Genomic DNA, 21,744 nt, shown 5'->3' on the forward strand with positions numbered 1-21,744 from the left:
AGCAGTAAATTTCTAGGCCAAAGTCCAAATAATATGTCTACGGTGGAGTGTTAGCTCAAAACCTGTTGGAAACCAATGAGCCTCTCGGTTTTATAAATGTAACATTCAGTTATTTTTAGGCATGATTTGATAAATTATATCTTGTTAACCTACGACTGTTTTTTTGGCATTTTTTCCAACATAACACAAATAATACTAACGATAAAAATGTCCATGGTTACCTTGCTGTTTGCTTCCAGATAGTTAAACAGAACGTTGACCGAAATGGTGAGATCGCCGACGTTGAAGGGGTAGGGCCGATTCCAGCCCTGGGGACCGAACTTCTTGCGTTCGGAGAGCACAGCGTGGAAGTAGGTGAGCGATTGCAGAAGGGACTTGAACTCCGTCTCGCGGCTGCACATCTCCAAAGTTTCCTGTACAAAGTTTGAAACTATCGGTAAGTTTAAGACGATCCTAGTATTCTAACTATGTAAGATTACTTTGTTTAAGCTAAATTTCGATATTACGAGGATGAAGTCAAAAAAAGCAATACAGAGTGTAAGGTATCATTTGAGACTATCAAGTTAGTTTTTAACTTCAATAAATTATTATATACATACAGTCTTTGGATTTGGATATATTTGATTAAAAGTCACTGTGGGTAAACATATTTTGAAATATTAAAATATTTTTATCCTATTTCAATAATCGTGTATTACGTCCTCTTTCAAATAGAAATATCTGTAAACTTGCAAAATAAGATTAGACAGATAGAGGCACAATAGCAAACTACTGCAATGCTACATATTTAAAAAATTCTGACCTGGTTAAAGTTATCCAGTGCCTTATGCAGGTTGGCCTGCATGCCAGTAGGCGGTTCGTTAGTGATCTTGATAGAAGACTCTAGGATGCCTTGCGGTATGATGTGCGCGTCGCGCGTAGCAGCAGGCTCGGCCGATATGTAGACGCGGTAGCTGGCGTGGCTACCCACACTGAACTGCTCCACCTTCTTCTCGAGCGTGCTCAACCACTTGGCCACCAGATGAACGTTCTGCGCGAGTAAAAGTGTACGTGATGCGCATGATTCGGGATTTAAACTTTTGCTGTAGGTGGTAGAGATGGTCGGTTGTTATTAATCGGTTAGCGTATACGGCTGTTCGATACGATAGCAATTAGTTTGTTGCTGATCACAAATAAACCATTAGTTTAAGCCAATATTTGCAAAGGTCTTGCTGAATGCTTAGTGTGGTCGATACGAAAATAAGTACAGCAAACTCATGTGTAAAGTAAGAATATGTATCCTCGCCCTTACAGGTAAATGACGACCATAACTTGAAATTGGAGTTTCATTCGAATTAAGAGACTGTTGATGTCCATTTTTGTGTCGAAATATAAATCTATGAAGAACTAATAAACGTCTGACTATGAGTAAGACAAGAAAGGCTAAAGTATATTAGTTACGTACGGTGTTTACTGTTTATCTTAAAACTAGCCTACATTATAGGATCGGTACAGACATTATGCTTATTTTAGACAATCCCATATCGGATATTGATTCCAAACCTAATAGGTATACAAACTCCTGAAACACTGTTTATGGTTTCTACATACTAGATTAGGTACTTTTTTGCACCATAAAACGCTTTGGCAAACTACTTCCTACAGGCAGGCGCAAAGGCAAGCTTTCAGGCCCCTGAGCCAAAGACTAAAATTAGAAACTCCAGTTTGAGAAAGCATGTCACAACTCCTTCCAACCTGTAAAATAACCCAGTGACCTTCCTTAGCTGCAAGATCCAAAGCCTGTTCCGCCACGATCTCTTGGCCTTGTCCAAGCGAAACACTGTGCAGATTCCTAGAAACAAAACATGTATGAAATTTTTCTTTTAAATCACATTAAACTTAACGGTCTACATTAAAGTCACGTACATCTACTACCCTAGACTACTTAAGGTTTTTTAAACAAGTATTTACCTATTTTGTTATTTGCCAAAAAAAATACCATATCTGTTATGAAGATAACAATAGGCTGAACCATGATTATATTAGAGTCATGTTATGTTGGTAAAAGTATATTAGCTAGCATATTTACTTGTTGTCAATGGAAAATCCTAGTTTCTCTCCTATGGCTTCAACATCCTTCAGAGGATTGACTCCGGGCGAGAGAACAAAGAAGATCGGAGTCTCCGGGCCGCTCTCCTCGTACGATTTCGAAAACTCAACCTGGCGATTCTCCACGTATTTTGCTCCCAGCTTCTCTTCCACAAAGTTTCTGAACATAATGAACGTTGGTAGAAAAATACAATTGGTTGGCAAAGATTTGGAATAAAACAAACAAGTAGAGAAAATCAAAACAAACACAAATAGATCAACAACTATCTATAAATGGCTAGGCAAAAACACCAATTAAATTTCACTATCATATGCAAAAATGTTAAAAAAATCTCTAAATGTTAAAAAAAAATCCAGTTAATTTTCACCAAGACAGGTGTAAACCCACACCTAAACATCTAGAACACTACTGTTGAAACGACTCTCAGACAATTAAATATGAAAAAGAAAGAATGTTGATGTAAACTAGATCTTTGGATAACATGAATTTTTTTCTTAATCTTTTTACCGGTTAAAAGTCTATAAAAACGCACCAAAACACGGTTCTAGAGCGGCTTTACTCACTGCACGGCGTAGGTCATCCTGTCGGGACGCAGGGCGCGCATCATGCAGAGCTTCTGTAGCGTGGTCTTGTTCTTCCACTCCTGTGGCAGCTTTTCCTTCTCAGGGCACTCGCTCTCGGCGAACTTCTTCCAGCGCTTGGCCGATCCCTCGATGTCGCGGTCCAGGTTACGGAAGTCGTCCATCTCGGAGAGAACCTGTTAATAGAGAGATGGGCGACGGGCGTGTTAGAGGTAGGGCATTTTGGAAGACAGTTAAGGCCTGTTTACACTGCAGCTGCACTGAGCTGAGCAAAGCGTAATTTGCATTGAAATTCCAATGTGGCGAGCGTTTCACGCTTTGCTAAACTCAAGCCCCGTGCTGCTGGAAAAAATACGCGTTGGAGCGATTTTCACGCTTTGTAAACTCAAGCTCAGTGCAGCTATAGAAAAATGTTATGTTTTGGAGCCATTTTTACGCCCACCGCAGCTAAGTACAGCTGTAGTGAAAACAATTTCACGCCCAGCTCAGCTCAGTGCAGCTGTAGTGTAAACGGGTCTTTATGTATATTAAGAGCGCGTTTGGATTATGAAGTTAAAAAAAATAGAAATATATAGTATATAAAAAGTATATGTTGTCAATGAATATGCTGTTGCTGTCAGGCATTGTTTCAATTGTAGAATTGTTCTTCCGGCATATATGTTGGCAAGTTAGGCAACTTTGAAATTAAAAAATGAGTTTTGTGGTGAGACCGTGTGGGAATGACATTTTAAAGGCACAATTCGTTTGACACAATAATTTTACCATTTAATTTTTTAAATAATAATCTTACCCTTTAAAACAATTGAATTCACGCTGTAGTGGTGGTTCATTTAACAAAGTATTCACGAAACATTTAGGCGCTACGAGGCTTCGATTTTGTAAAACAAACATCTCGCACAAACGTGTAAAATTTTGTACGAGGCGATTTTATAGGTTTCTACAACATCCGCTCTATCTACAGTTTTGACCAGACCTGGGCAACATACGGCCCGCCAAGCAGTTTAATCCGGCCCGCGGCTTATTTCCCCTAAAGTACATATACTGTAGGCTAATCGAAAACAAGGGCGAGTTTCTACATGTTTGGTTGTATCGTAAACACTTTTATGAGGGACGGATCTAGTCATGACCTTGCCAAAATCGATTTTTAGCCTGTTTTAAGTACTTAAACGGAATTTTGTTTCGCGCTTTGCGCGAAGTATTTCTCGTTTCTTACACGCGGCAACTTTACAGACAAATAGAGTCCTTTCCACAGTGGCACTCTCTCCAGCGAAAGTTTGACAAACTTGTCGGTACCCTAATATTTATACATTTTTTGCGCGTCGAAACTATTCCGTCGATCATTGTATAGCGCAAGTAATACAACCAGTAACTTAAAGCTTTAAAAAGCAATTTTTTTTGTACGAAGCTTTTCGTATTTTAATCTTAACTTTTGGGTCAACGCGCCACAACTTGATAAACGCCAAATATATGTCCCAAATTAAAGTTTGCATTTTAAAACAAACATAGTCCTAATTTTTTCGAGTTTCGCGCGATTTCTTAATTCAACTTAAATTGCACATTTATGCACAACTCCAAACGTTATAACAAGTTCGTAAGCTTATTTGTTTTATACCGTCAGAGTATGACGTCAATTTGCGTGTACTTCAGATTCATTTTTAACCCCGCCCGCCACAACATTTTAGGTTTCTCATGCGGCCCGCGGCTAAAAATAATTGCCCACCCCTGGTTTTGACAGTGAAAGTGCAGAGCAACCTATCTAGTAAATAAATGACGTTCACATTTTCCTAACCAAGTTATATACATTCACGCATTTTCTTTTAGGATTTCCAAAAATTAAACAATTGAGGATCATCGTTAAAACACAGTGCGATGGCATAGGGCTTACCTTAATTCCGCCCCACGAGTAGTTGCTCAGAAAATCGACAGGCGAAGAGGCGTCCATCTTGACCGGGAAGCGGAGCAGGAAGTTGAGTTCGACAACGTTGATCTCCTTGGTGGCGAGCAATATCTAAACGCAAGACAAACACAAGCTAAAAAACAATTCACAACACAAGTAAAAGGCGAGATTGTTTAGAAAATGGGTTTAACTTTTTTTTACCAAATTCGAAAGTAATGCTCTGAAATTTAATGTTTATATAAATGGTAATGTTAATTAATAAGTTACCTGAAGAGACAATAATCAAACTTTTCCTTTTTTTAATCCAATTATTTTAGGGAACGGTAAGAAAAAAATATTTAAATATTTAGTCAAACTATTTATAAAGAATATATTACGTTTGATAAGGGGTATAACAGTTGCCAAAATTACCCAACTCTGCGAGTATAATGCGCCGAAGTCGACTACTATAGGTTCAGTCCCTAATAGCAAGAGCAAACGGGTCACCTGCATTGCCACTTGTGCTGTAAAGGTGAGTTTGTCGCATTCGAACAGTCCCCTGGTGGTGTACTGGAACACGCTGTAGGTCGTGGTGTCGATCAGGTTCAGCACCCGTTGCTTCAGGTCGTCCGTTTTCTCCGAGCGCTCGATCGCTTTCGAGAAAACCACGTTGAACGCCTGAAAAGCGAGTGGTTCTCGTTATAGAACAAAATACAGTAAACAAAAAAACGGAGAGTCCAGCCATAATCGTGTACATAGTTTTTATTATCTTTGTAAATAGCCGTATTAGTCTAATGCTGAATATAGAAATCAGGTGGCACAATGTAAAAACAATATGTATTGAGTTCTCGACAAGCTTTCATCAATAAGACATTTATACGTTAACCTGATGAAGCACGGTTGCGCGAAATCGTCGAGAATTCAATGCAATATGTCTTTGCATAATGCATAGTGCCACCTAGTTTATCTTAACTTTTTTTAGTCAAGTTTCGTGCAATTTCGAAATTTAACGAAAGTTCAACATATTGTTTTAAACTGCATAATTTCGGTTTCGACCTGAACTTATAATTGAACGTTTCAATTTATCAAACAAAATGTATTACAACTCTTCGCACATAACCGGTCATAATAAAGTTAAAAATTTCAAGTTTTCTTTTAAAAAAATCAGTTCATAAACGCGTCCTTAAAATTGTTTAGATATAGCCCCAGCCTATAAACATACCACTATGAATGCTAAAAACGCTACTTGTTAAAAACTGAATTAAATCAACACCTTCAACGAAAACTGGTAAATCGGATTGATGACGTTCAGATCGTTGAGAATAAAGTAGAGCAGGGCGGCACGTTGCGCCACCGAGCGGTAACCCTCGCGGGCCTCGTTGATCTTGACTTCGGTAATCTTAGCTTCCGCAACCTTTATCTCGATTTCGGCGGCTGAAAAGTTGCGATTAAACAGAGTTAGTGACACGCTTTTACCGTGTGTTTTCATTCATTGTTTTTACTGGTGTACCAAAACATGAAACCCCCAAAGTAGGACAGTTATCCATTTACAACTTTTTTTCTTCCAAACTTATGATAGAATGTGCAATTCACAATGTAGCTAAGTTTCTGAACATTAGAAATATTATTAGCACAAGTATCGACCAGCACTTAGTAGTTGTTAGGAATTTTATAATATTTTTTACTTTATTAGTTTGTTATGACCTGTATTAAACATTAATCCTAATACTATAACAACACAACAATCCTAATCCGAATTACAGTTACAATTAATCGAAAATCATCGTTGAGATCACAGCAGGCGCGCAAACCTGTCTTCTTGGTTGTTTCCAGATTTTCGACGAGCGCCGTGTCTCCCAGGAAGTTGCCGGAAGCAGCGGAGAGCCTGGAGAGAAGCGAGTCCTCCAACCGCTTCAGCGTGATCTTGAAATCGTTCTGCTGCAGAGTCAGCTCGGCCTGAAAGCAACGTAAATTGTCGGTTGATTTACATCAAATTAATGTACACGAAATTTTGCAAAGTTATGATTAAGTTAACTTATTAAAGAAAATATTCATAAAGCAGTTTTCAGGTTTATTATTTTAAAGCCAAACTGTATTTCCAAGTCAAAAGCCATTTGTGCTTAAAATAAATTAAAAATTATAAAATAAATTAGTTCAATCTAAAACAACCCAAACTAAATATAATCAAAGTATTCTTTCGAATAGCAAAATCTGCCGGAATCCGAATGGTGAAAACAAACGATTCTGGTTGCACATCAATTGTAAAGATTAAACTAAGTACAGAACTTAGTAAACCGAAAATCAGTTTGTTTGTATGTTATACAAAAAGAAATTCATTCGAATTAAGATACTGATGATGCTTTATAGCGAAATATATTTATCTTTTTATAACAGTTTAATCTTTACAAACTAAATATATTAAACATTATAAATTTTAGCTAAAGTTAAATGTCTGTAAATTTTGAGAAAATAAGCCACTTTAACTAATCTCTTAAATCCAAGTTTTTATTCATTTGATCAGGTCATCTTATTACTGGTATTATTTTTTTGCGTATACCTTTAATTCCTCGAGATCGGGTCTTTCGCACCTGACCACTTCTGCAAGCAGCTGTTCCTCCAAACCGTCTTGCGTTACGGTGAAGTTGATGAGCGTGCACTGCGCTTGCATCTCGGGCTGAACATGACAAAGCAAATCAATAACAAATAACCACAAAAAACTCCGAAATGATAAAATTGAAACCTCGTTAATAACAATAATAAATGCGTTTTTAAGTGAGGTTTAAATAGATTTCAGTCACATTAAGTGATGGTAATACAAATGCGTATCGAAACGTCTTTATTAAGATAATGGCGATTTAGTCGTTTTCAAAACAACACCAAGTTTGTGGAAACTCAAACATCACAAAACCACATTCCCCAAATATTGGACTTTCATCAAGGGCAGGGATGTCCAACCTGCTGCCCACTAATTCTCACTTTCAGTATAGCCTTTATTAAAAACAGTTGTTTCGACATCATCAAAACGTGAAGATCGCGCAGTATTTGATGTAGGCATAATCTTGTGTTTTTTCTGGGACTATAATCGAGTCTAATGTCGCATTTCAACATCCATAGAACACTTCGTGCACCCATCATGCTAAGCAAGATGTGTGTTTTTCTAAATATGTGTTTTTCCGGAACGTTTTAAGGAAATATGTCAGCCCAAACACGTGAAAACTTGAATTTTCGCATATTTGCGCATAAGTTCACTCTCGACGAGCGGGTGTTTATAAGTTAGGTTGTTTTATGACGTCACAATATGACGCAACCTGTGACGTCACCCCTTTAATTTGAGAGGTTTTGCAGCCTATCGGAATTTTTAAAGTGGCAATGCGGCCCATTCTGCTAAAAGGTTGGACATCCCCGATCAAGGGCAACATAGCTTTCATTATCAAAAAATCACACAATAAACACCTGGTAATGGGGATTCGCAAGCTTGGTGTGCAGGATAAGTCGGAACGAGGGGTGGTACTCAACCTCTTTGTCTCCGATCTTTATGTACCTGAAGCACAAAATAAAAATTAAAATTAACAGTGTTCACAAGGAAATCGATAAACCAGGTACGACAGATTTTAATACACAAAAACAAAACCGAGTATTGGCCAACATTTCTATAAAAACGAATATCGTACTTATAATTTAAAAAATAAATTGGATCATATCACGTTAATTAAGCCTTCACCGCCTTATTGTCGAATATACGTATGCGTGAGTTAACATCACACAACGCACCGGAATACTCTTCTGGTACTGCGAAACGCAATTAACCAGCAAAATGATTACAGGGGTGATTACCTCCCTTTCTTAATCGTGTTCCGACCCAGGAGCGGTTCCAGCACGGGATCGACGCTTTCCTCCACGTTCTCAATGAACACGGTGTCGCCGTTGGACACGCCCATCTCGATCACATCCAGGTAGCTGTAGATCAATTGAACAGCACTCATTTAACAACTATACTCTTAAGTGAATGTTAAAAGTAATGGTGAGGTTTCGGAAATGGAATACGTATGGATTAATATTAAAATAATTTGGTCAGTTGTGAATAATATTTCTCAGCATTTTGAATGTTTAGTCAAGGTCAAAAACGTTGTATTGGTGCCATACCATTAAAAAAAACACCCTAAAAATATATTTTTGTAAGAACCCGTTACAGAGAATAAAACAAAACAGAGTGTAGATTACAATAATTGTTGACACTAACTTAATAATAGGAAATCGAAAAAATACATTATTTTTTTAAATATCTTAAAAGATTAGGCTTCGGAACTAGAGCTCCACCAGACAACATATCAATAGACAGAAATCGCTCTTCTGGTGTAAACGAAGTATAAACCAGCTGACCTCATCAGGGTTACATAAACCCCTCTATAGATTAAGCCTCGGATGAGAACCAATAAAAGTGCTCTTACCCTCTCTGTCCGAGCCGGACCACCTTCAGATTGGAGTAGCGCTTCTTGATCCAAATGATACCCTGCAACTGCGGGTCGACGATCAGCGGCCAGCGTTGGCAGTTTATCAGGATGGTGGCGTTCTCGGTGGACATACGGTCAGAGGGCAGACCCTCGTTGTTCCACGAGGCGATGTCGGCGTCGTCGGTCAGCATACTGAGCGGGTCGAGGCCCTCGGTGGTCGGTATGCGCACCTGGAGAAAAAGCGTCGGGTGAGCAGATTAACGAAAGAATGTTTAGTGAGTGTTACGTAAATTGTCAGTTGAATTACATTAAATTGATGAGCACGAAGTTTTACAATGACTATATATTTAAAAAAGGTACCAACGATAACATTCACAAAGCAGTGTCCGGTTTTAATCATATCGAGGCAGAAAAAAAAATTTCAAAGCCAACACAAAACGCTCATACAAAATTTGGGCTCATTAAAACGACAGTTTAAAGTGTCAAAAAATACTAAATTAGTTGTACATATCGTCACAACGTTTGCATAAACTATTTTGCCAAAGTGGCAGATCGTTAATGGAAAGACTTATTATCTTCGCGAATAAGGTACTGGGTACATTATATGCATGATGAAAGTATTTCAACAATAATCTCATGCGTACTTCCTGCTTTTCCATGAAGGGCAGCCAGAGGTCGTCCATCAAACCAGTCCTGTAAGTTTTGGTGAAATATCCAACGTACGAGACGAAGGCCGTGATAAGCAGGACGTCGCCGCATAGCGTTTTTTCCTGTAAACAAACATAAAAGTGAGATTTTTTTGTCCAAAAATGTCAACGCGAATGACAAAAAACACAGTGACAAACGGGTAACCGAATATATGTACTCAGCAAAAAATCAGTTTACGACCAAATACAGCGGGAAATGGCTAAAATCCTATGTAAAAAGCTAAAAACTGCAGTTCGTAAGACCAGCGACGAAAAATCCCCAATAATTAGCAGGTTAATTTTACACAAAATGCATTCGGTACAGATTACCTGTTCTTTAAAACCGTTCACGGCCTCGGCCCACCGAACGTTCTCAGACGCGAGACCGCCCACCAGTCGGTTGGCGAGGTTAATTGTGAGCGTGGTCGACTCGGCTTCTTGCTGGCACTTGAGCTTTTCTGACGTCGCCTTCTCGAACTTGGCCGTCAGCTCCGCCAAATTTTGATTGAGTTGCTGCGCAAAAGGAAATAGGTTAATTCGTAGATTTGTCAAGCATAAAAGATGAAGGTTGTGGCAAAATGTAGAGTATAAGTAAAGCACACAGATGTAAGCACTGTTATGAAAATTTCTTTTGATAAAAACATTTTCTGATAGTACATCCCGTTTGGCGGTTCCAGTTGCGTCTACACTAAAAGTTAAACTTTTTCAATATACCCATTCATATAAATGCAATAAAAATTGTGATTTTTAAAGATTATAATGACTTAAAAATGTACGATACACAATTTTGCACTGCTATTAATGTAATATATCAGTAAGACAAGAAATTTCCTATATATTCCGTGATGCTTTTATGCAACCTTAGGTTTACACTTTTAGGATTCAAGATACAAAGTCAAATGTCTTTTTAAAGACATCTTTTTACTTATTTTTTTTTTAAGTATCTTTTATGCACGTTAAAATCACTTACGTTAATTTTCGCCTTAATACCGCTCAATTTGTCTTGAGCCGCCGCCAGATCGGAGTTGGCTTTGGCGAGCGCGATTCTCTTCGGCTCGACGTCACAGTAGACTTCGTAAAAAGTGACGATGTTGATGGCCCAAGCGCACAAGCCAGCGGCAGCGAGGGACTAAAACAGTAAGCTGTGGGTTTTAAGAAAGTGTATCGAAACAGTTAGGCGTTCTTACATAAGATTTTCAAACAGATAAAAAAACTTACCTTTCTTATCTACTGCCACGAGATTAAATAGAAGTATAATTTAACAGAAAAAATATTCCTTGAATTCCGACACCAACGATTCCGTTGTTTTGCGTTCCCAGGTTTAGAAAGCAGTAAAATAAATAACTTCAGGCGTTTAGTGAAAGCTTTTACCGACCTGACTTAATAGCAATATGCCCTCTCACATAAAAAAAATATTTTAATCATAGCACCCGAGCGGTTAAAAATTAGTGCATTTCTAAGCAAAAAGGTCTACTACAATTAGTGCATTCAAAGGATCAAAAAGTCCGACTTTTAGACTTCGAGGTCTCAGACAATGCACTAATTTGACTTAACAATTTGCTTCAAAAGATTAAGTTTAATATTATTTGACCTACCTAAACACAAACGCTAACCAGCACCCTAACCCAAATAATGTGCATTGAATTAATATTTACATAAACGCTTTATGCTCCAATACCTCAATTTGTGACGTAACAATCCTATGGTAGCATAGACGAGAAACTATCTTATGCCCACCCGAGTTTGGGCTTTTTCACCAGCATTCAAATAATTATTACATTAACGCACATTATGAATGTTCAACGAATATTTTCAATTTATCTAGGCCGGGAGTTTACCTAAAAAGGTCCAAATTAGTGCACTGCCAGGACCTCAAGGTATAAAAGTTCCTCAAGGTATAAAAGTGACTTTTCTGCCATTCAAAGCAACTAAAAGCTATTAAAAAAAAAAAAAAAAACTAAAGCTATTCCTTAAACCCCAAATGTAGCGGTCTTTACTATGATTAGATTTAATTTAAAAACTTCACTTTATAAACCAACAGGGGGTTTATAGTTTTGTGATAAAAAAAAATAAAAAAAGGTCAACTTTAAAGAATTTTCGCAATATTCACCTTGGCCCGAATGAAGTCCGGGTTGAACTCGGGATCGGCCAGGAAAGGTTTAATTCCCTTCATGCTGTTCTCGTGGATGTTCTCTTTGTCGTAGTTGATCAGCTGCTCCAAAAAGTAATCAACCTAGAAATGCACCAGACGTTTCGTCAATTCTAGCTTATTGTATCTCAGTTTGCTTTAAAACGTGGCTAATAGTAAACACTGCCTGTCAAGATTTTGTCTACTCTACAAGCTTTCTACAAAATTCTAAGATTCAGAAATCCAATTAAGCTAGTTTTTCGACATTCAGTGATGTTTTTTGTATACCAACTTAAATAACCGCGATATTTTGCTTAAAACTATATATAGCGGATAATGCATACATGCCAAATAATACGATACCCATATATAAGGCCTTAACATAATCAAGATTTTTACATAATTAAAGTACAGAAAACAAAAATCCATCTTTAGTTAAATATTCCTCACAAAACAAAGGAATTCTCTTTTTTAAATATTATTGCACCACACGCCACACCTTTTGCATCATGTTTTTAGCGGCCTTCCAGCTCTTGTCCTTGGGCACCTTTCCGTTAGGTGCGAGAAGTACCATGACAGCGGCGGCTACACTGATCACAGCAGCAGGCGGCGATCCGAAGGACTTCAGCTCAGTCAGGTTGTTCTATTAGGAAATAGTTTAGTTTAAAACAAAGGACTTTGAAGCAGACTTGGACAGCTAAAATTTTTAGAGCCTAACGAAATTAGATTAAAATTACCGAAATTGCAAAAGGAAAATAAACAAAATATCTGTACTCGAATTAAACTTCACTCATCTTACAATCATTTTTTGATAACATCGCAAAGCAAGGCACACAATAATCAAAGACTATGGTTGTTTTAATAATTAAAAACAGCAAGTCACACGTAGCAGGGATATCAAAGCCCATATGGAAGTATATGTAACATTTTAAACATTCGAATATCTCAGGTTAAAAATGTATAAAGAGATAATCGAAACGTTTAAAATGCTACCTAATTCTATATAGGCTTTAAGATTCCCACTTCGTCGAACTAAAACCTGCAACCATTATGCTCCAAAGTACGAGATTCACCTTGTTAAGTGTGTTGAGCGCCTCCTGTGCGGCGGCCAGGGCGGGTTCGGCTTTGGCAAGATCGCGTTCGCACGATCTCTGCTTCTCGCCGACCTCGACTGCGAACACGGCAACCTTCTGCTCCTCCCTGTCGGCAATCGCCTTCTCTTTACTCACCTACAAGCACAAACCGGACGTTTCGACTTGAAATTGTCGCGTTTTGTTGTCAAAACGATTAAAACGATACTGTGTTGTGTGACGGGAACAGGTTCCTAATGGACTAACTAACCGTTTTAAAAATTATTACATTCGGACCGGACCATTTTAAGTTAATGAACGCTAAAAAATGGTGACAGCTAAAAAAAATTTAAGAAAATGCAACCATTTTATTTTAAGTACGACCTGCTAATATTCTGATGTAGTAACAAAGATATAGGATTTATTTTGAAGCATAGTTTGAAATTTGTTTACCTTAGACCGCTTTGGTCCACCGAAACATCTTAAAACACTCTACCGGATTTATCTCATGAAAAAAAAGAACTTCTGACACGGGTAACAAATACCAAGGCAAACTCCAAATACCACGCCTCGCTAAGATAATCTGTTTATTGTTTAAAAGAAATATTTCAAAAAATTCACAGTGTCTCTCCTAGAAAAACATTTTGAGTTGTCAGTTGCATCTAGATTTTTATACTCATCATGAAGGGTGTATTTGTCCCGTGAACCATGTTAAGAATTATATAGAACAATTGGTTATGTGCTAAGCAGTTTACTATAGCGTACCTTTTCGGTTTCGACCCCGACCACCTGGATAAGTTTATCGGCGTCCTCGTTCTTTTGTTGCAGCTCGACTTCTTGAGAGGCAAGCTTCGCTTTCAAGTCATCCACCTAAAAATAAATTAAACTTCCTTATTATGCTAATCGTCTAAAAACCCGACAGCTTTCATAAGGCAAACCTTCTTTGTGTAAGAAACAAAGCCTGGTAAGGCAAATTTTGTTTTAAAATGCAGTACACCGTTGAAAAAGAGCCATAACCGTAAGCTATGCTTGGATTTGCCTTAAGGACAGGGCTTTTTAAATCTTACATCTTTTGTTAATTTTTTAGTCATATACACTATAACTATAACCTAGCTATACTTTCATTTGCGTTACGAAAATGATAAATACAGCTATATATGAGGCAGCAACACTGCAGATGAGTCTACGGCTTTTACACATGCCGTTTACCTGCGCCGCAGTGCTCTGAAGTTTCGTGAGTCCGTTCTCGAGTCGCTCCATCTTGCCTTGCAGCTCCTTTGCGTTGGCGCCGAGCAAACTCTCGTAGAGCTTGATTTGCTCCAGGAAGCTCTTTGGTGTGGTGTAGTTGTAGCGTCTTTAACGTATAAAAACAGTATAAGTTACAATTACAAGAAATATGCGATTTCGGACGCAAATGTTCAGGTTTAAAGTTTTGGAGTGGAAAGTAATCAGACAACGCAAGTGAAAAACGACGCAACAATTTAATACAAAATAATACCTTCTACTAAATTTCTATTTTTTATCTTTAAAACAATGCATTTTTATGGTGGATTGATAGTTTGTTTTAATTCTTTTAGGCGGATTGATTTATTCTAAAGGCGGTTCGATTTTAAATAGCGCTTTTGATTTTAGAGGTCCTGCACGAAAAAATATCGTTTGTCAATCGTAAGACTCATACCTGTCGTTGGCAAGGTACTTGGCGCTTGTTTGGTTGACACTCATGTGAACGAAGGACATAAACTCGCTGATGGAAGGCTTTATAGCCTGGTCGATACCTTCGATGTCCTGAAAGAGCAGGCCGCAACAATTACAATTTAACGAATAAACATACTGTTGCTGCCAGGCATTGTTTCACACGTCAAATTGTTTCAACTATTTTTCTTTGCCGGAAGAACAATTTAGCAAGTGAAACAAAGCCTGGCAGCAACAGTATATTTAATACATTTTAAAATTACAATAAATGGTAAATAGAGAACCGACTAGCATTTTTAATGACGCCGACTGTGATTTATTTAAGCAATAACTTGTACTGGAACTTGGCGAGCGATTTTATAAGCACCGTAGGCTGCAACGTTCAAGTCGCGGATCTATTGCGATTTGTTGATTGAATTAACAAAATCAGTGTTTGAATGTTCCTTATCATATTACATCCTGATTTTCGGTTTACTAGGTTTTGTACTTTATTTAATCTTTATGATTGATGTGAAACCACCAATCGGATTTAGGCAGATTCTGTTATTCGAAAGAAAATTCTGATCAGTTCGGAAAAAAATGAACAGTAATGATTTAAAAAAGGCTCCAACAACAGAAAATCTGGTACGTTAGTAAAAATTTCGGACTTTGTTATTTTTCACTAAAAAGCTGTGGTTTGTTGAGAGAGTGTTTATTATGACTTATAGCATTTAGGCAAATATACAGACAACCTTGCAAGTTTGGGACTTTTCTCACCTGCAAGAAAGTCAAGCTGACGGATCGCAGCGCCTCCTCGGGCCACTCGTGGAACCAGTCGATCTGAGTGCAGTTGACCACGGCCGGGAACTTTCGCCCGCGCACTCGCAGCGTGTTGCCAACGGGCGAGAAGCATAGAACCACCTGTACAAGTAGAGGTAAAAACTTCACATTATAGTAGTTTCAGTAGATTATTTTTTCTTGCATTGCTTTAAACAAGGCATTATTTTGCGAACGTTTTTTATGCGTATATAGTTTTAAAAAGACGACCTTTTACGGCACGAAAACGATAGCGCTTTATATACAATCTAATGGGTATTATTTTTAAAGGATTTACAGCAAAACAATAATTTTCAAACAGACAAAAGTTCGAGACCTTGCCAAGTAGATTAATATACAAACAACAATTTTAAAAACAAACACAACATTTAGTTTCGTAAACCGCCAGGCCTCTCCGTTAAAAATGTCGGAAAAAATAATAAAAATAATTAAAATAATTGGTAATAACTGATCCAAACACTGCCGGTTAGAGTTTAACTGTTTTAGCAGCAAGTACAGCAAAATCGGACACTTATTTATCAAATCTTGTCAAAAACAAGAAAAATTTGAGAAACATTGGCAGCAATATTTTCCACGACTTAGAAATGTGTACTACTGTACTCTTATGCGCGCACCTTGAGCTGTCTCCTGACACGATCGATGAAGAACTTCCAGCAGTTGTCCCTTGAGTCCTCCATGCCGGCGCTCTTCACCTCGTTGCGGACCCCGCTGATGATGTTCTCCACCTCGTCGTCGGGAAGAAGCTCGGGGATTTCCCCGGAGGCGAGGAGGTCGTTGACGAGGACCAGGAACTTCTCGTCGGGAACCTGTGGCGAGCGTGAACGTGTTTAAGCCAGTGTTAAATGTATATATGGTAAAACTTTACATTTTATTGGTTGTTGTTGTTGACTTTGATATTTTTTGGTAAAAATTGGGTGCTTAAATTATCTTTACATAATACATATTCTTTAATTCAAATATTTGGGACAGTGCTGCAATCGTGCCAAAACATTACTTCACGTTTAGCCTTCATAATTAGATTGAGGAAATTATACGTATAGGCAAACAATTACTGAATGGTAAATTCGAAGAATAAACAAAATTTTAGCTGAGCAGAACGACTAACGTCAGAATTCATGGTAATCTAAATAAATATTAATAACGTTAAAAGAAATAATATTAAAACGTTAAAGGTTGGAAGTGTTTTCTTTTTTTAATAGATATCGAGAGATATTGACGATAATGAGAAAATAGATAACCTCGATATTATAACGACGTTTAAATGATACCTTTTCGGTCCTTATATTTTAGTAATTAATTTCAGTGAAGTTCTGCCTCAAGAGTAAAGCATTAAACAACCAAATTTTCCTCAAGGCCTGCCGTTAGGTATTTTAAATTTTTTGAGATTATTATTTTACCTATATAGGCCTATTTTTGTTTGTTTACGAGTAAAGTGTACCACATAAAAACTATTTTACTACACTGTGTACAGTTGATGTGTGCCGTTTCAAATTTGTTTATTGGGAAATTATGGTTAACCCATCAGCGAAAATACTATTAAGGGTGCCGTCAAAGTACTTATCTTTTTCAACGATGCCGTGACACAAAAGATCGAGAACTAGTGGCCTCCACAATACCTGAGCATCGGTGAGAAGGAACATGGTGCCGATGTTTTTCAAGCCCGCTTTTATGTAGAGGGCGGCAAGGTCCAGCTTTAGATCGGGGATGCCGTATCCTTTGCGCAGCGTGATCTGGAAAACCTCCAAGCCGCTAATGTAGGCCGCCAGTCTCGATAAGCTCTGTTTACCTAAATGTCACCAATAAGACTGGTTGAAATAAGTATAACTATTAACATTCATAACATACGGAAAAGTTTTTTTTATTTGGAAAGCCGATAAAAGTCAAATAGCTACTGTTGATATGCCAGAAACTTTAGCTTTCAAGTCACAAGCTTTAGGCAAAAATATAACCATTTAACATATATAAAACCGGACTCTTGTTATGTTATTGAATGTTTCCTGCATCATAGAGTACCTAAACTACCTACTACCTAGTGTTGTTTTCAGTTGATAGGCGCCACTCCCAAGGAGCGGAAATAACCGGGTGTTCGCTAATTTAAATAGATTTGTTAAATATCACTTTATTGATTTTTATTTGTGAAGAATGCGGGTTAAATAGTTTACAACCGTTAAAAATAAAGAAATACTCACTGTATGCAAGTATTTAAAAAAATTTTTTTACAGAAAAGCATTCTGGACATTAGAGGTACAGGTAAGCAGGTATAAGCTCTACAGCATATTTAACAAAAACTCCCAAAAACGACCCCAGGAAATTTGTCAAAAACCTTCAATGCAAGACAATTCAAAAGTTAACGAGAATGGCCATCATACCTGATCCGCCGACGCCGACCAGTAGTGCGTTGCCACGCGGCGACTCGAGGATGCGGTTGATCTTTGCGATGTGCGACATGGCGTCCTCGAACAGGACCAGGTTCATGACGGCGTTGACCTCGTTGTACGCCTCTAGGCCTTCCACCAGCAGCTTGTTCAGCGATTCCCAGCTCGTCACCTGCGGTACAAGGTGTTTTAGCAAGAAAAAGCAGTGTTGGGGCTTTGAAATAACTGCTGGACAGCTGATATTTGATTTTCATCGTTGAATAAAAAAATATAGCAGTGGTTTAGATCGGAAAATTTATTTAGCTCGACAAACCAGCAATTTGTGTTTACTAAGTTAACTGCAGAACTATCGCGTTTACAAAATGTCCTTTTTAATTTTTAGGTAAAGTAAACGGAGAATTAGGATCGCAAACAAAAAATATGAAAAACAATACAGTTATAGAAGCCATATTACTTTAAAAAGGCAATATTTCACATAGATGAAACGACATTTTTTACCATTTAATACCCAATGAATTTGCTGCATATATATTGAAACATATTTTGACATATCCCTGCACACGTACCGGCATATACTTAGGCTCCCCGATCCCCTGTGCGAAGTGGCAATACATCAAGGGTTCGGCCATAAGCACTTCGTCGGGAATGTCGTCGAACGACTTCTTCGCGTACTCGAACTTCAGCCTCTGGAAGGTCTCAATATCCTGCAAAATTTATTATTTACAAAGTCACGTCTTCGAATAGTGAGTGATCAAGGCCTTGTAGACAACAAACAACCGAACATACTGTAGGGGTCTTTTGAAAGCAATTTCTGACGGAAATTGATAGATAGACAATATACCGAATTGTTGCCACCGAGTTAATTGAAAAAGATTAAGTTATTTACAACAATTTGGATCAGATAGGTCAACACAAATAAGTATGAATAATCGCACATAATGGTGCACTATTGTGTTTACTTCTTTAAGACTTTTCGATAAATTAAGTAGAAATATTGCGCGCTATTTACCGGACTGTTGCAAAGCGTTGATGGTGCTCAGGCGATCAGCGTACTCACGTTTTTGTCGATAAGCTTATCGGAGTAGACGCGAGTGGCCTCGTGAAGCCAGAGGCGCACAAGGTCGGCGACGCTCTTCACGCAATCGGAAGAAGAAAACAGAATGCCCTGCGCAAGTTTGGTGCACTTGGTTAACAGCGATACACATTACACAGGCATGTTCTCAGACAAGTTGAAAAGAGGGATCGGTTGACGGAAAGAATCGGGATTAGCCGTTGGAGTTCGATGATTAGGTTTAAAGGTCTAAATTAGGGTGTATAGAAGGTAAATTTTGGAGAGATGACATAGATTGAACAACGATAAGATGAAATTAGGTATATGCGGTAAGGTAGACGGTTTATACAGAGCTGTGTTAAGGATAATATGTGTCCGGTAACCCTTTCTAAACGTTAATCCTCAAGTCAAGCATCACTGTATTTTCACAGCTATCGATCCTTACTCCATTGCTTACGTCCTTAATCGTCCGGCGTCGAAATGTATTCCGGCGTCGAAATGTAAAACGATTTTACAAATACTTAGTATACAAAATATCTATACAAAACATTCTTTGAATGTAAATTTAAAACTCATCTACGGTGATGTTGTACAAGTTTAAAAAAATGGGTGACAAAACCGCAGGATATGCGTACCTGGAAAATGTTTGAGAGGTCGCGCAAGTTGAAGATGTAGTGGAACTTGATGGCGGTGGGCAGGAACGTGCTGCAGACCTTGGCGTGGAGGGCGAGGGCCGATTGCGCCAGGGTCGAGGACACCTTCTGGACGGCCACCGGGAATCCGGCGATCTGAGTGTGCTGGCTCAGGATGCTGCTGTAGATTGTCAGCAGCGATTCCTAGCGAGAAATCACACTTTGGTGAGTTTAACTAGTAAACCGGAGATTCGCGCCAAAGGAATATGTGGGGATTTGTTTGTTAAATATGTTAGTGTTTATGAAATTATGAATTCTGTATCCATGATTCAGCAATTTCTTTTATCTACCGTAAATAGCGAACACTCGCGTGGCAAACTAAAACATAATACAAATAAAACTCCTTGCCAAGGTAAGTAAACAAGACAATGTCTTTAAATAGAAGCAAATATTTATCGCGTTTTTGTCATATATAAAAAAAAGTCAGTTATGTTTTAAAGACGCAAAGCGAAATTTATTTTGCTAAAAATACATTTTTTGTCTCTTAATTCAAATGAATCCCATAATAATCAGTTGTGTAGTTAATTGAAATACAAGATACCGTGTTGTGTTTTCCATTAGACAATATTAGTATTTCAAAAGGCAAATTGAACTAAGACGCAAATCAGTTTAAATGACAAGTTAAAAGTTTACAAAGAGCGTTTGATATATAAAAAGGCTAATTAAAGTAAATCTGAGACTCGTAGTAAAATCAATCATAAGAAAAGTTTCTAACTAATTTACAAATTACCTCGGCTAATCCGAAGCACTTCAATATATTGACAGTCCTGACAAGGCAAACCACTGTTTTTGTCAAGTCTTATCAAATAGTATTATAAACATATAAACCTGTCCAGGAAAGCTGACGGCGAACACACTGAAATGTCGCTGTAGCCGTGGATTAATTGTGAAGGAGCCGGCAGTTGGGTTCATGCAAGCCACGTACTGTACGTTGTTGATATCCTTCAATATCAACTTGGTGCGATCGTACCAATGGCTGAAGTCCATGTGCTGCCTACAATGACAAAACAGAAACATTACGTATAGTTTTTTTCGAATTTTTTGTGGTAATTTATAAATCTTATAATGTGAAGAAAATATCGTAAACTTGTGGTGTTTGGAATAGGCATAGATTCCAAAGTAAACTATATTACCATTATATCATCATATTTAAAATATTTTGTAATCTCAAAATACATGAAAAAAACATTTTATTTTCTATTTTTTAAACATTTTATTTTCTATTTGAAACAAAATTCTGCAAATAAAAATTTTATCAAACTTATGTTGTGCTCTATTTTCCTAACGGTTTCTTAAATCTAACCACTAAAAGGTGAAATTCGAAGTTGTAATTTTAAAAATCAACAAATAAATCAATTATAGGAAAAAAAATTGATCACGTTGAATCACCTACGCAAGTTTTGGATAACTTACCTAATCAATGTGTGAGGCTGCACTGTTCCGTAGGCGTCGACTTCGGGCATATTCATATCGTCAACGAAGTAAACCAGCCTAACGTAAACAAGCATTACAAAATTGTTCCTGTGTTAATTGCCGGTTTAACATTGAAGGTGAAAATGTCTATCCATAATGTAGTAATGGATTATAGAAGGGCTTTCCAAATTATTTAGCTTAGGATGCCTATTAGTTTAATAGAATTTTTCTCTTATACGTATGAAATTTACAAACATTATATTATAGTTATTTGCTGAGTCCGCATCTGTTGAAGTGCCTCAGGGGTGTGGAATTTTAAATTTGTATTAAAAAATACAATTTATTTGGATGCAACACTTTTGTTGTTGACGTACTTGCGAACTCCAGATTGCAAAGCTCTATTCATAACAGGAAAACTTACCAAGACTATAGTGATGGTGTATGATGGGACTTAAATTTATAAACGTCGCCAAAGTAACGTTAACAAATTCAAAACACTGATATAAACCACCAAAAAATGGATTCAATACCTCTTGCTTCCCGGAGGCCCAAAGTTCCGGCCGGCCTTTTTTTCCAGCGGTTTCTCCAAGACGCCCTGCAGCATCATCGAGGTCGTGTAGAAGTTGAAGGGCACGTTGGCCACTATGTAGTCTTCGGAAAGCCCGGCCAGTTTGTCCTGCACCAGCACGGTCTTACCGGTACCGGCGTTGCCGACCAGCATCACCGGCCGCCGTTTTTCCATCAACAAATCCATGAAGTAGCGGATGCGGCGCGTCTCCGAGGTCGGCACCATACACGCCTGTCGGGGACGAAGCGTACGGGTA

At 38.0% G+C, this 21,744-nt stretch overlaps 1 protein-coding gene across 2 annotated transcripts in view; it reads right to left on the reverse strand.

Annotated features, from left to right (window-relative positions):
* Positions 1 to 21,744, reverse strand: part of LOC146161262 (dynein beta chain, ciliary-like) — a 56,310-nt gene that overhangs the window by 4,799 nt on the left and 29,767 nt on the right. For both annotated transcript variants that reach the window (XM_083383418.1, XM_083383417.1), the window contains exons 50-81: positions 21,451 to 21,719; positions 20,921 to 20,998; positions 20,336 to 20,501; positions 19,451 to 19,651; positions 18,822 to 18,929; positions 18,331 to 18,468; positions 17,759 to 17,936; positions 17,006 to 17,175; positions 16,004 to 16,195; positions 15,330 to 15,473; positions 14,560 to 14,666; positions 14,091 to 14,235; positions 13,647 to 13,751; positions 12,885 to 13,040; positions 12,311 to 12,454; positions 11,794 to 11,916; positions 10,654 to 10,812; positions 10,014 to 10,196; positions 9,642 to 9,767; positions 8,995 to 9,227; positions 8,381 to 8,503; positions 8,000 to 8,087; positions 7,104 to 7,220; positions 6,358 to 6,502; positions 5,820 to 5,980; positions 5,054 to 5,224; positions 4,556 to 4,678; positions 2,653 to 2,846; positions 2,069 to 2,248; positions 1,735 to 1,831; positions 803 to 1,030; positions 222 to 413 (exon numbers count right to left, since the gene is read on the reverse strand). In XM_083383418.1, coding sequence (XP_083239544.1) covers positions 222 to 413; positions 803 to 1,030; positions 1,735 to 1,831; positions 2,069 to 2,248; positions 2,653 to 2,846; positions 4,556 to 4,678; positions 5,054 to 5,224; positions 5,820 to 5,980; positions 6,358 to 6,502; positions 7,104 to 7,220; positions 8,000 to 8,087; positions 8,381 to 8,503; positions 8,995 to 9,227; positions 9,642 to 9,767; positions 10,014 to 10,196; positions 10,654 to 10,812; positions 11,794 to 11,916; positions 12,311 to 12,454; positions 12,885 to 13,040; positions 13,647 to 13,751; positions 14,091 to 14,235; positions 14,560 to 14,666; positions 15,330 to 15,473; positions 16,004 to 16,195; positions 17,006 to 17,175; positions 17,759 to 17,936; positions 18,331 to 18,468; positions 18,822 to 18,929; positions 19,451 to 19,651; positions 20,336 to 20,501; positions 20,921 to 20,998; positions 21,451 to 21,719 — 4,944 coding nt within the window. The remainder of the gene's footprint in view (positions 1 to 221; positions 414 to 802; positions 1,031 to 1,734; positions 1,832 to 2,068; positions 2,249 to 2,652; positions 2,847 to 4,555; positions 4,679 to 5,053; positions 5,225 to 5,819; positions 5,981 to 6,357; positions 6,503 to 7,103; positions 7,221 to 7,999; positions 8,088 to 8,380; positions 8,504 to 8,994; positions 9,228 to 9,641; positions 9,768 to 10,013; positions 10,197 to 10,653; positions 10,813 to 11,793; positions 11,917 to 12,310; positions 12,455 to 12,884; positions 13,041 to 13,646; positions 13,752 to 14,090; positions 14,236 to 14,559; positions 14,667 to 15,329; positions 15,474 to 16,003; positions 16,196 to 17,005; positions 17,176 to 17,758; positions 17,937 to 18,330; positions 18,469 to 18,821; positions 18,930 to 19,450; positions 19,652 to 20,335; positions 20,502 to 20,920; positions 20,999 to 21,450; positions 21,720 to 21,744) is intronic.

This window comes from Ascidiella aspersa, chromosome 3 (assembly GCF_963924565.1).
Source record: "Ascidiella aspersa chromosome 3, kaAscAspe10.2, whole genome shotgun sequence".
Lineage (NCBI taxonomy): Eukaryota > Metazoa > Chordata > Ascidiacea > Phlebobranchia > Ascidiidae > Ascidiella > Ascidiella aspersa.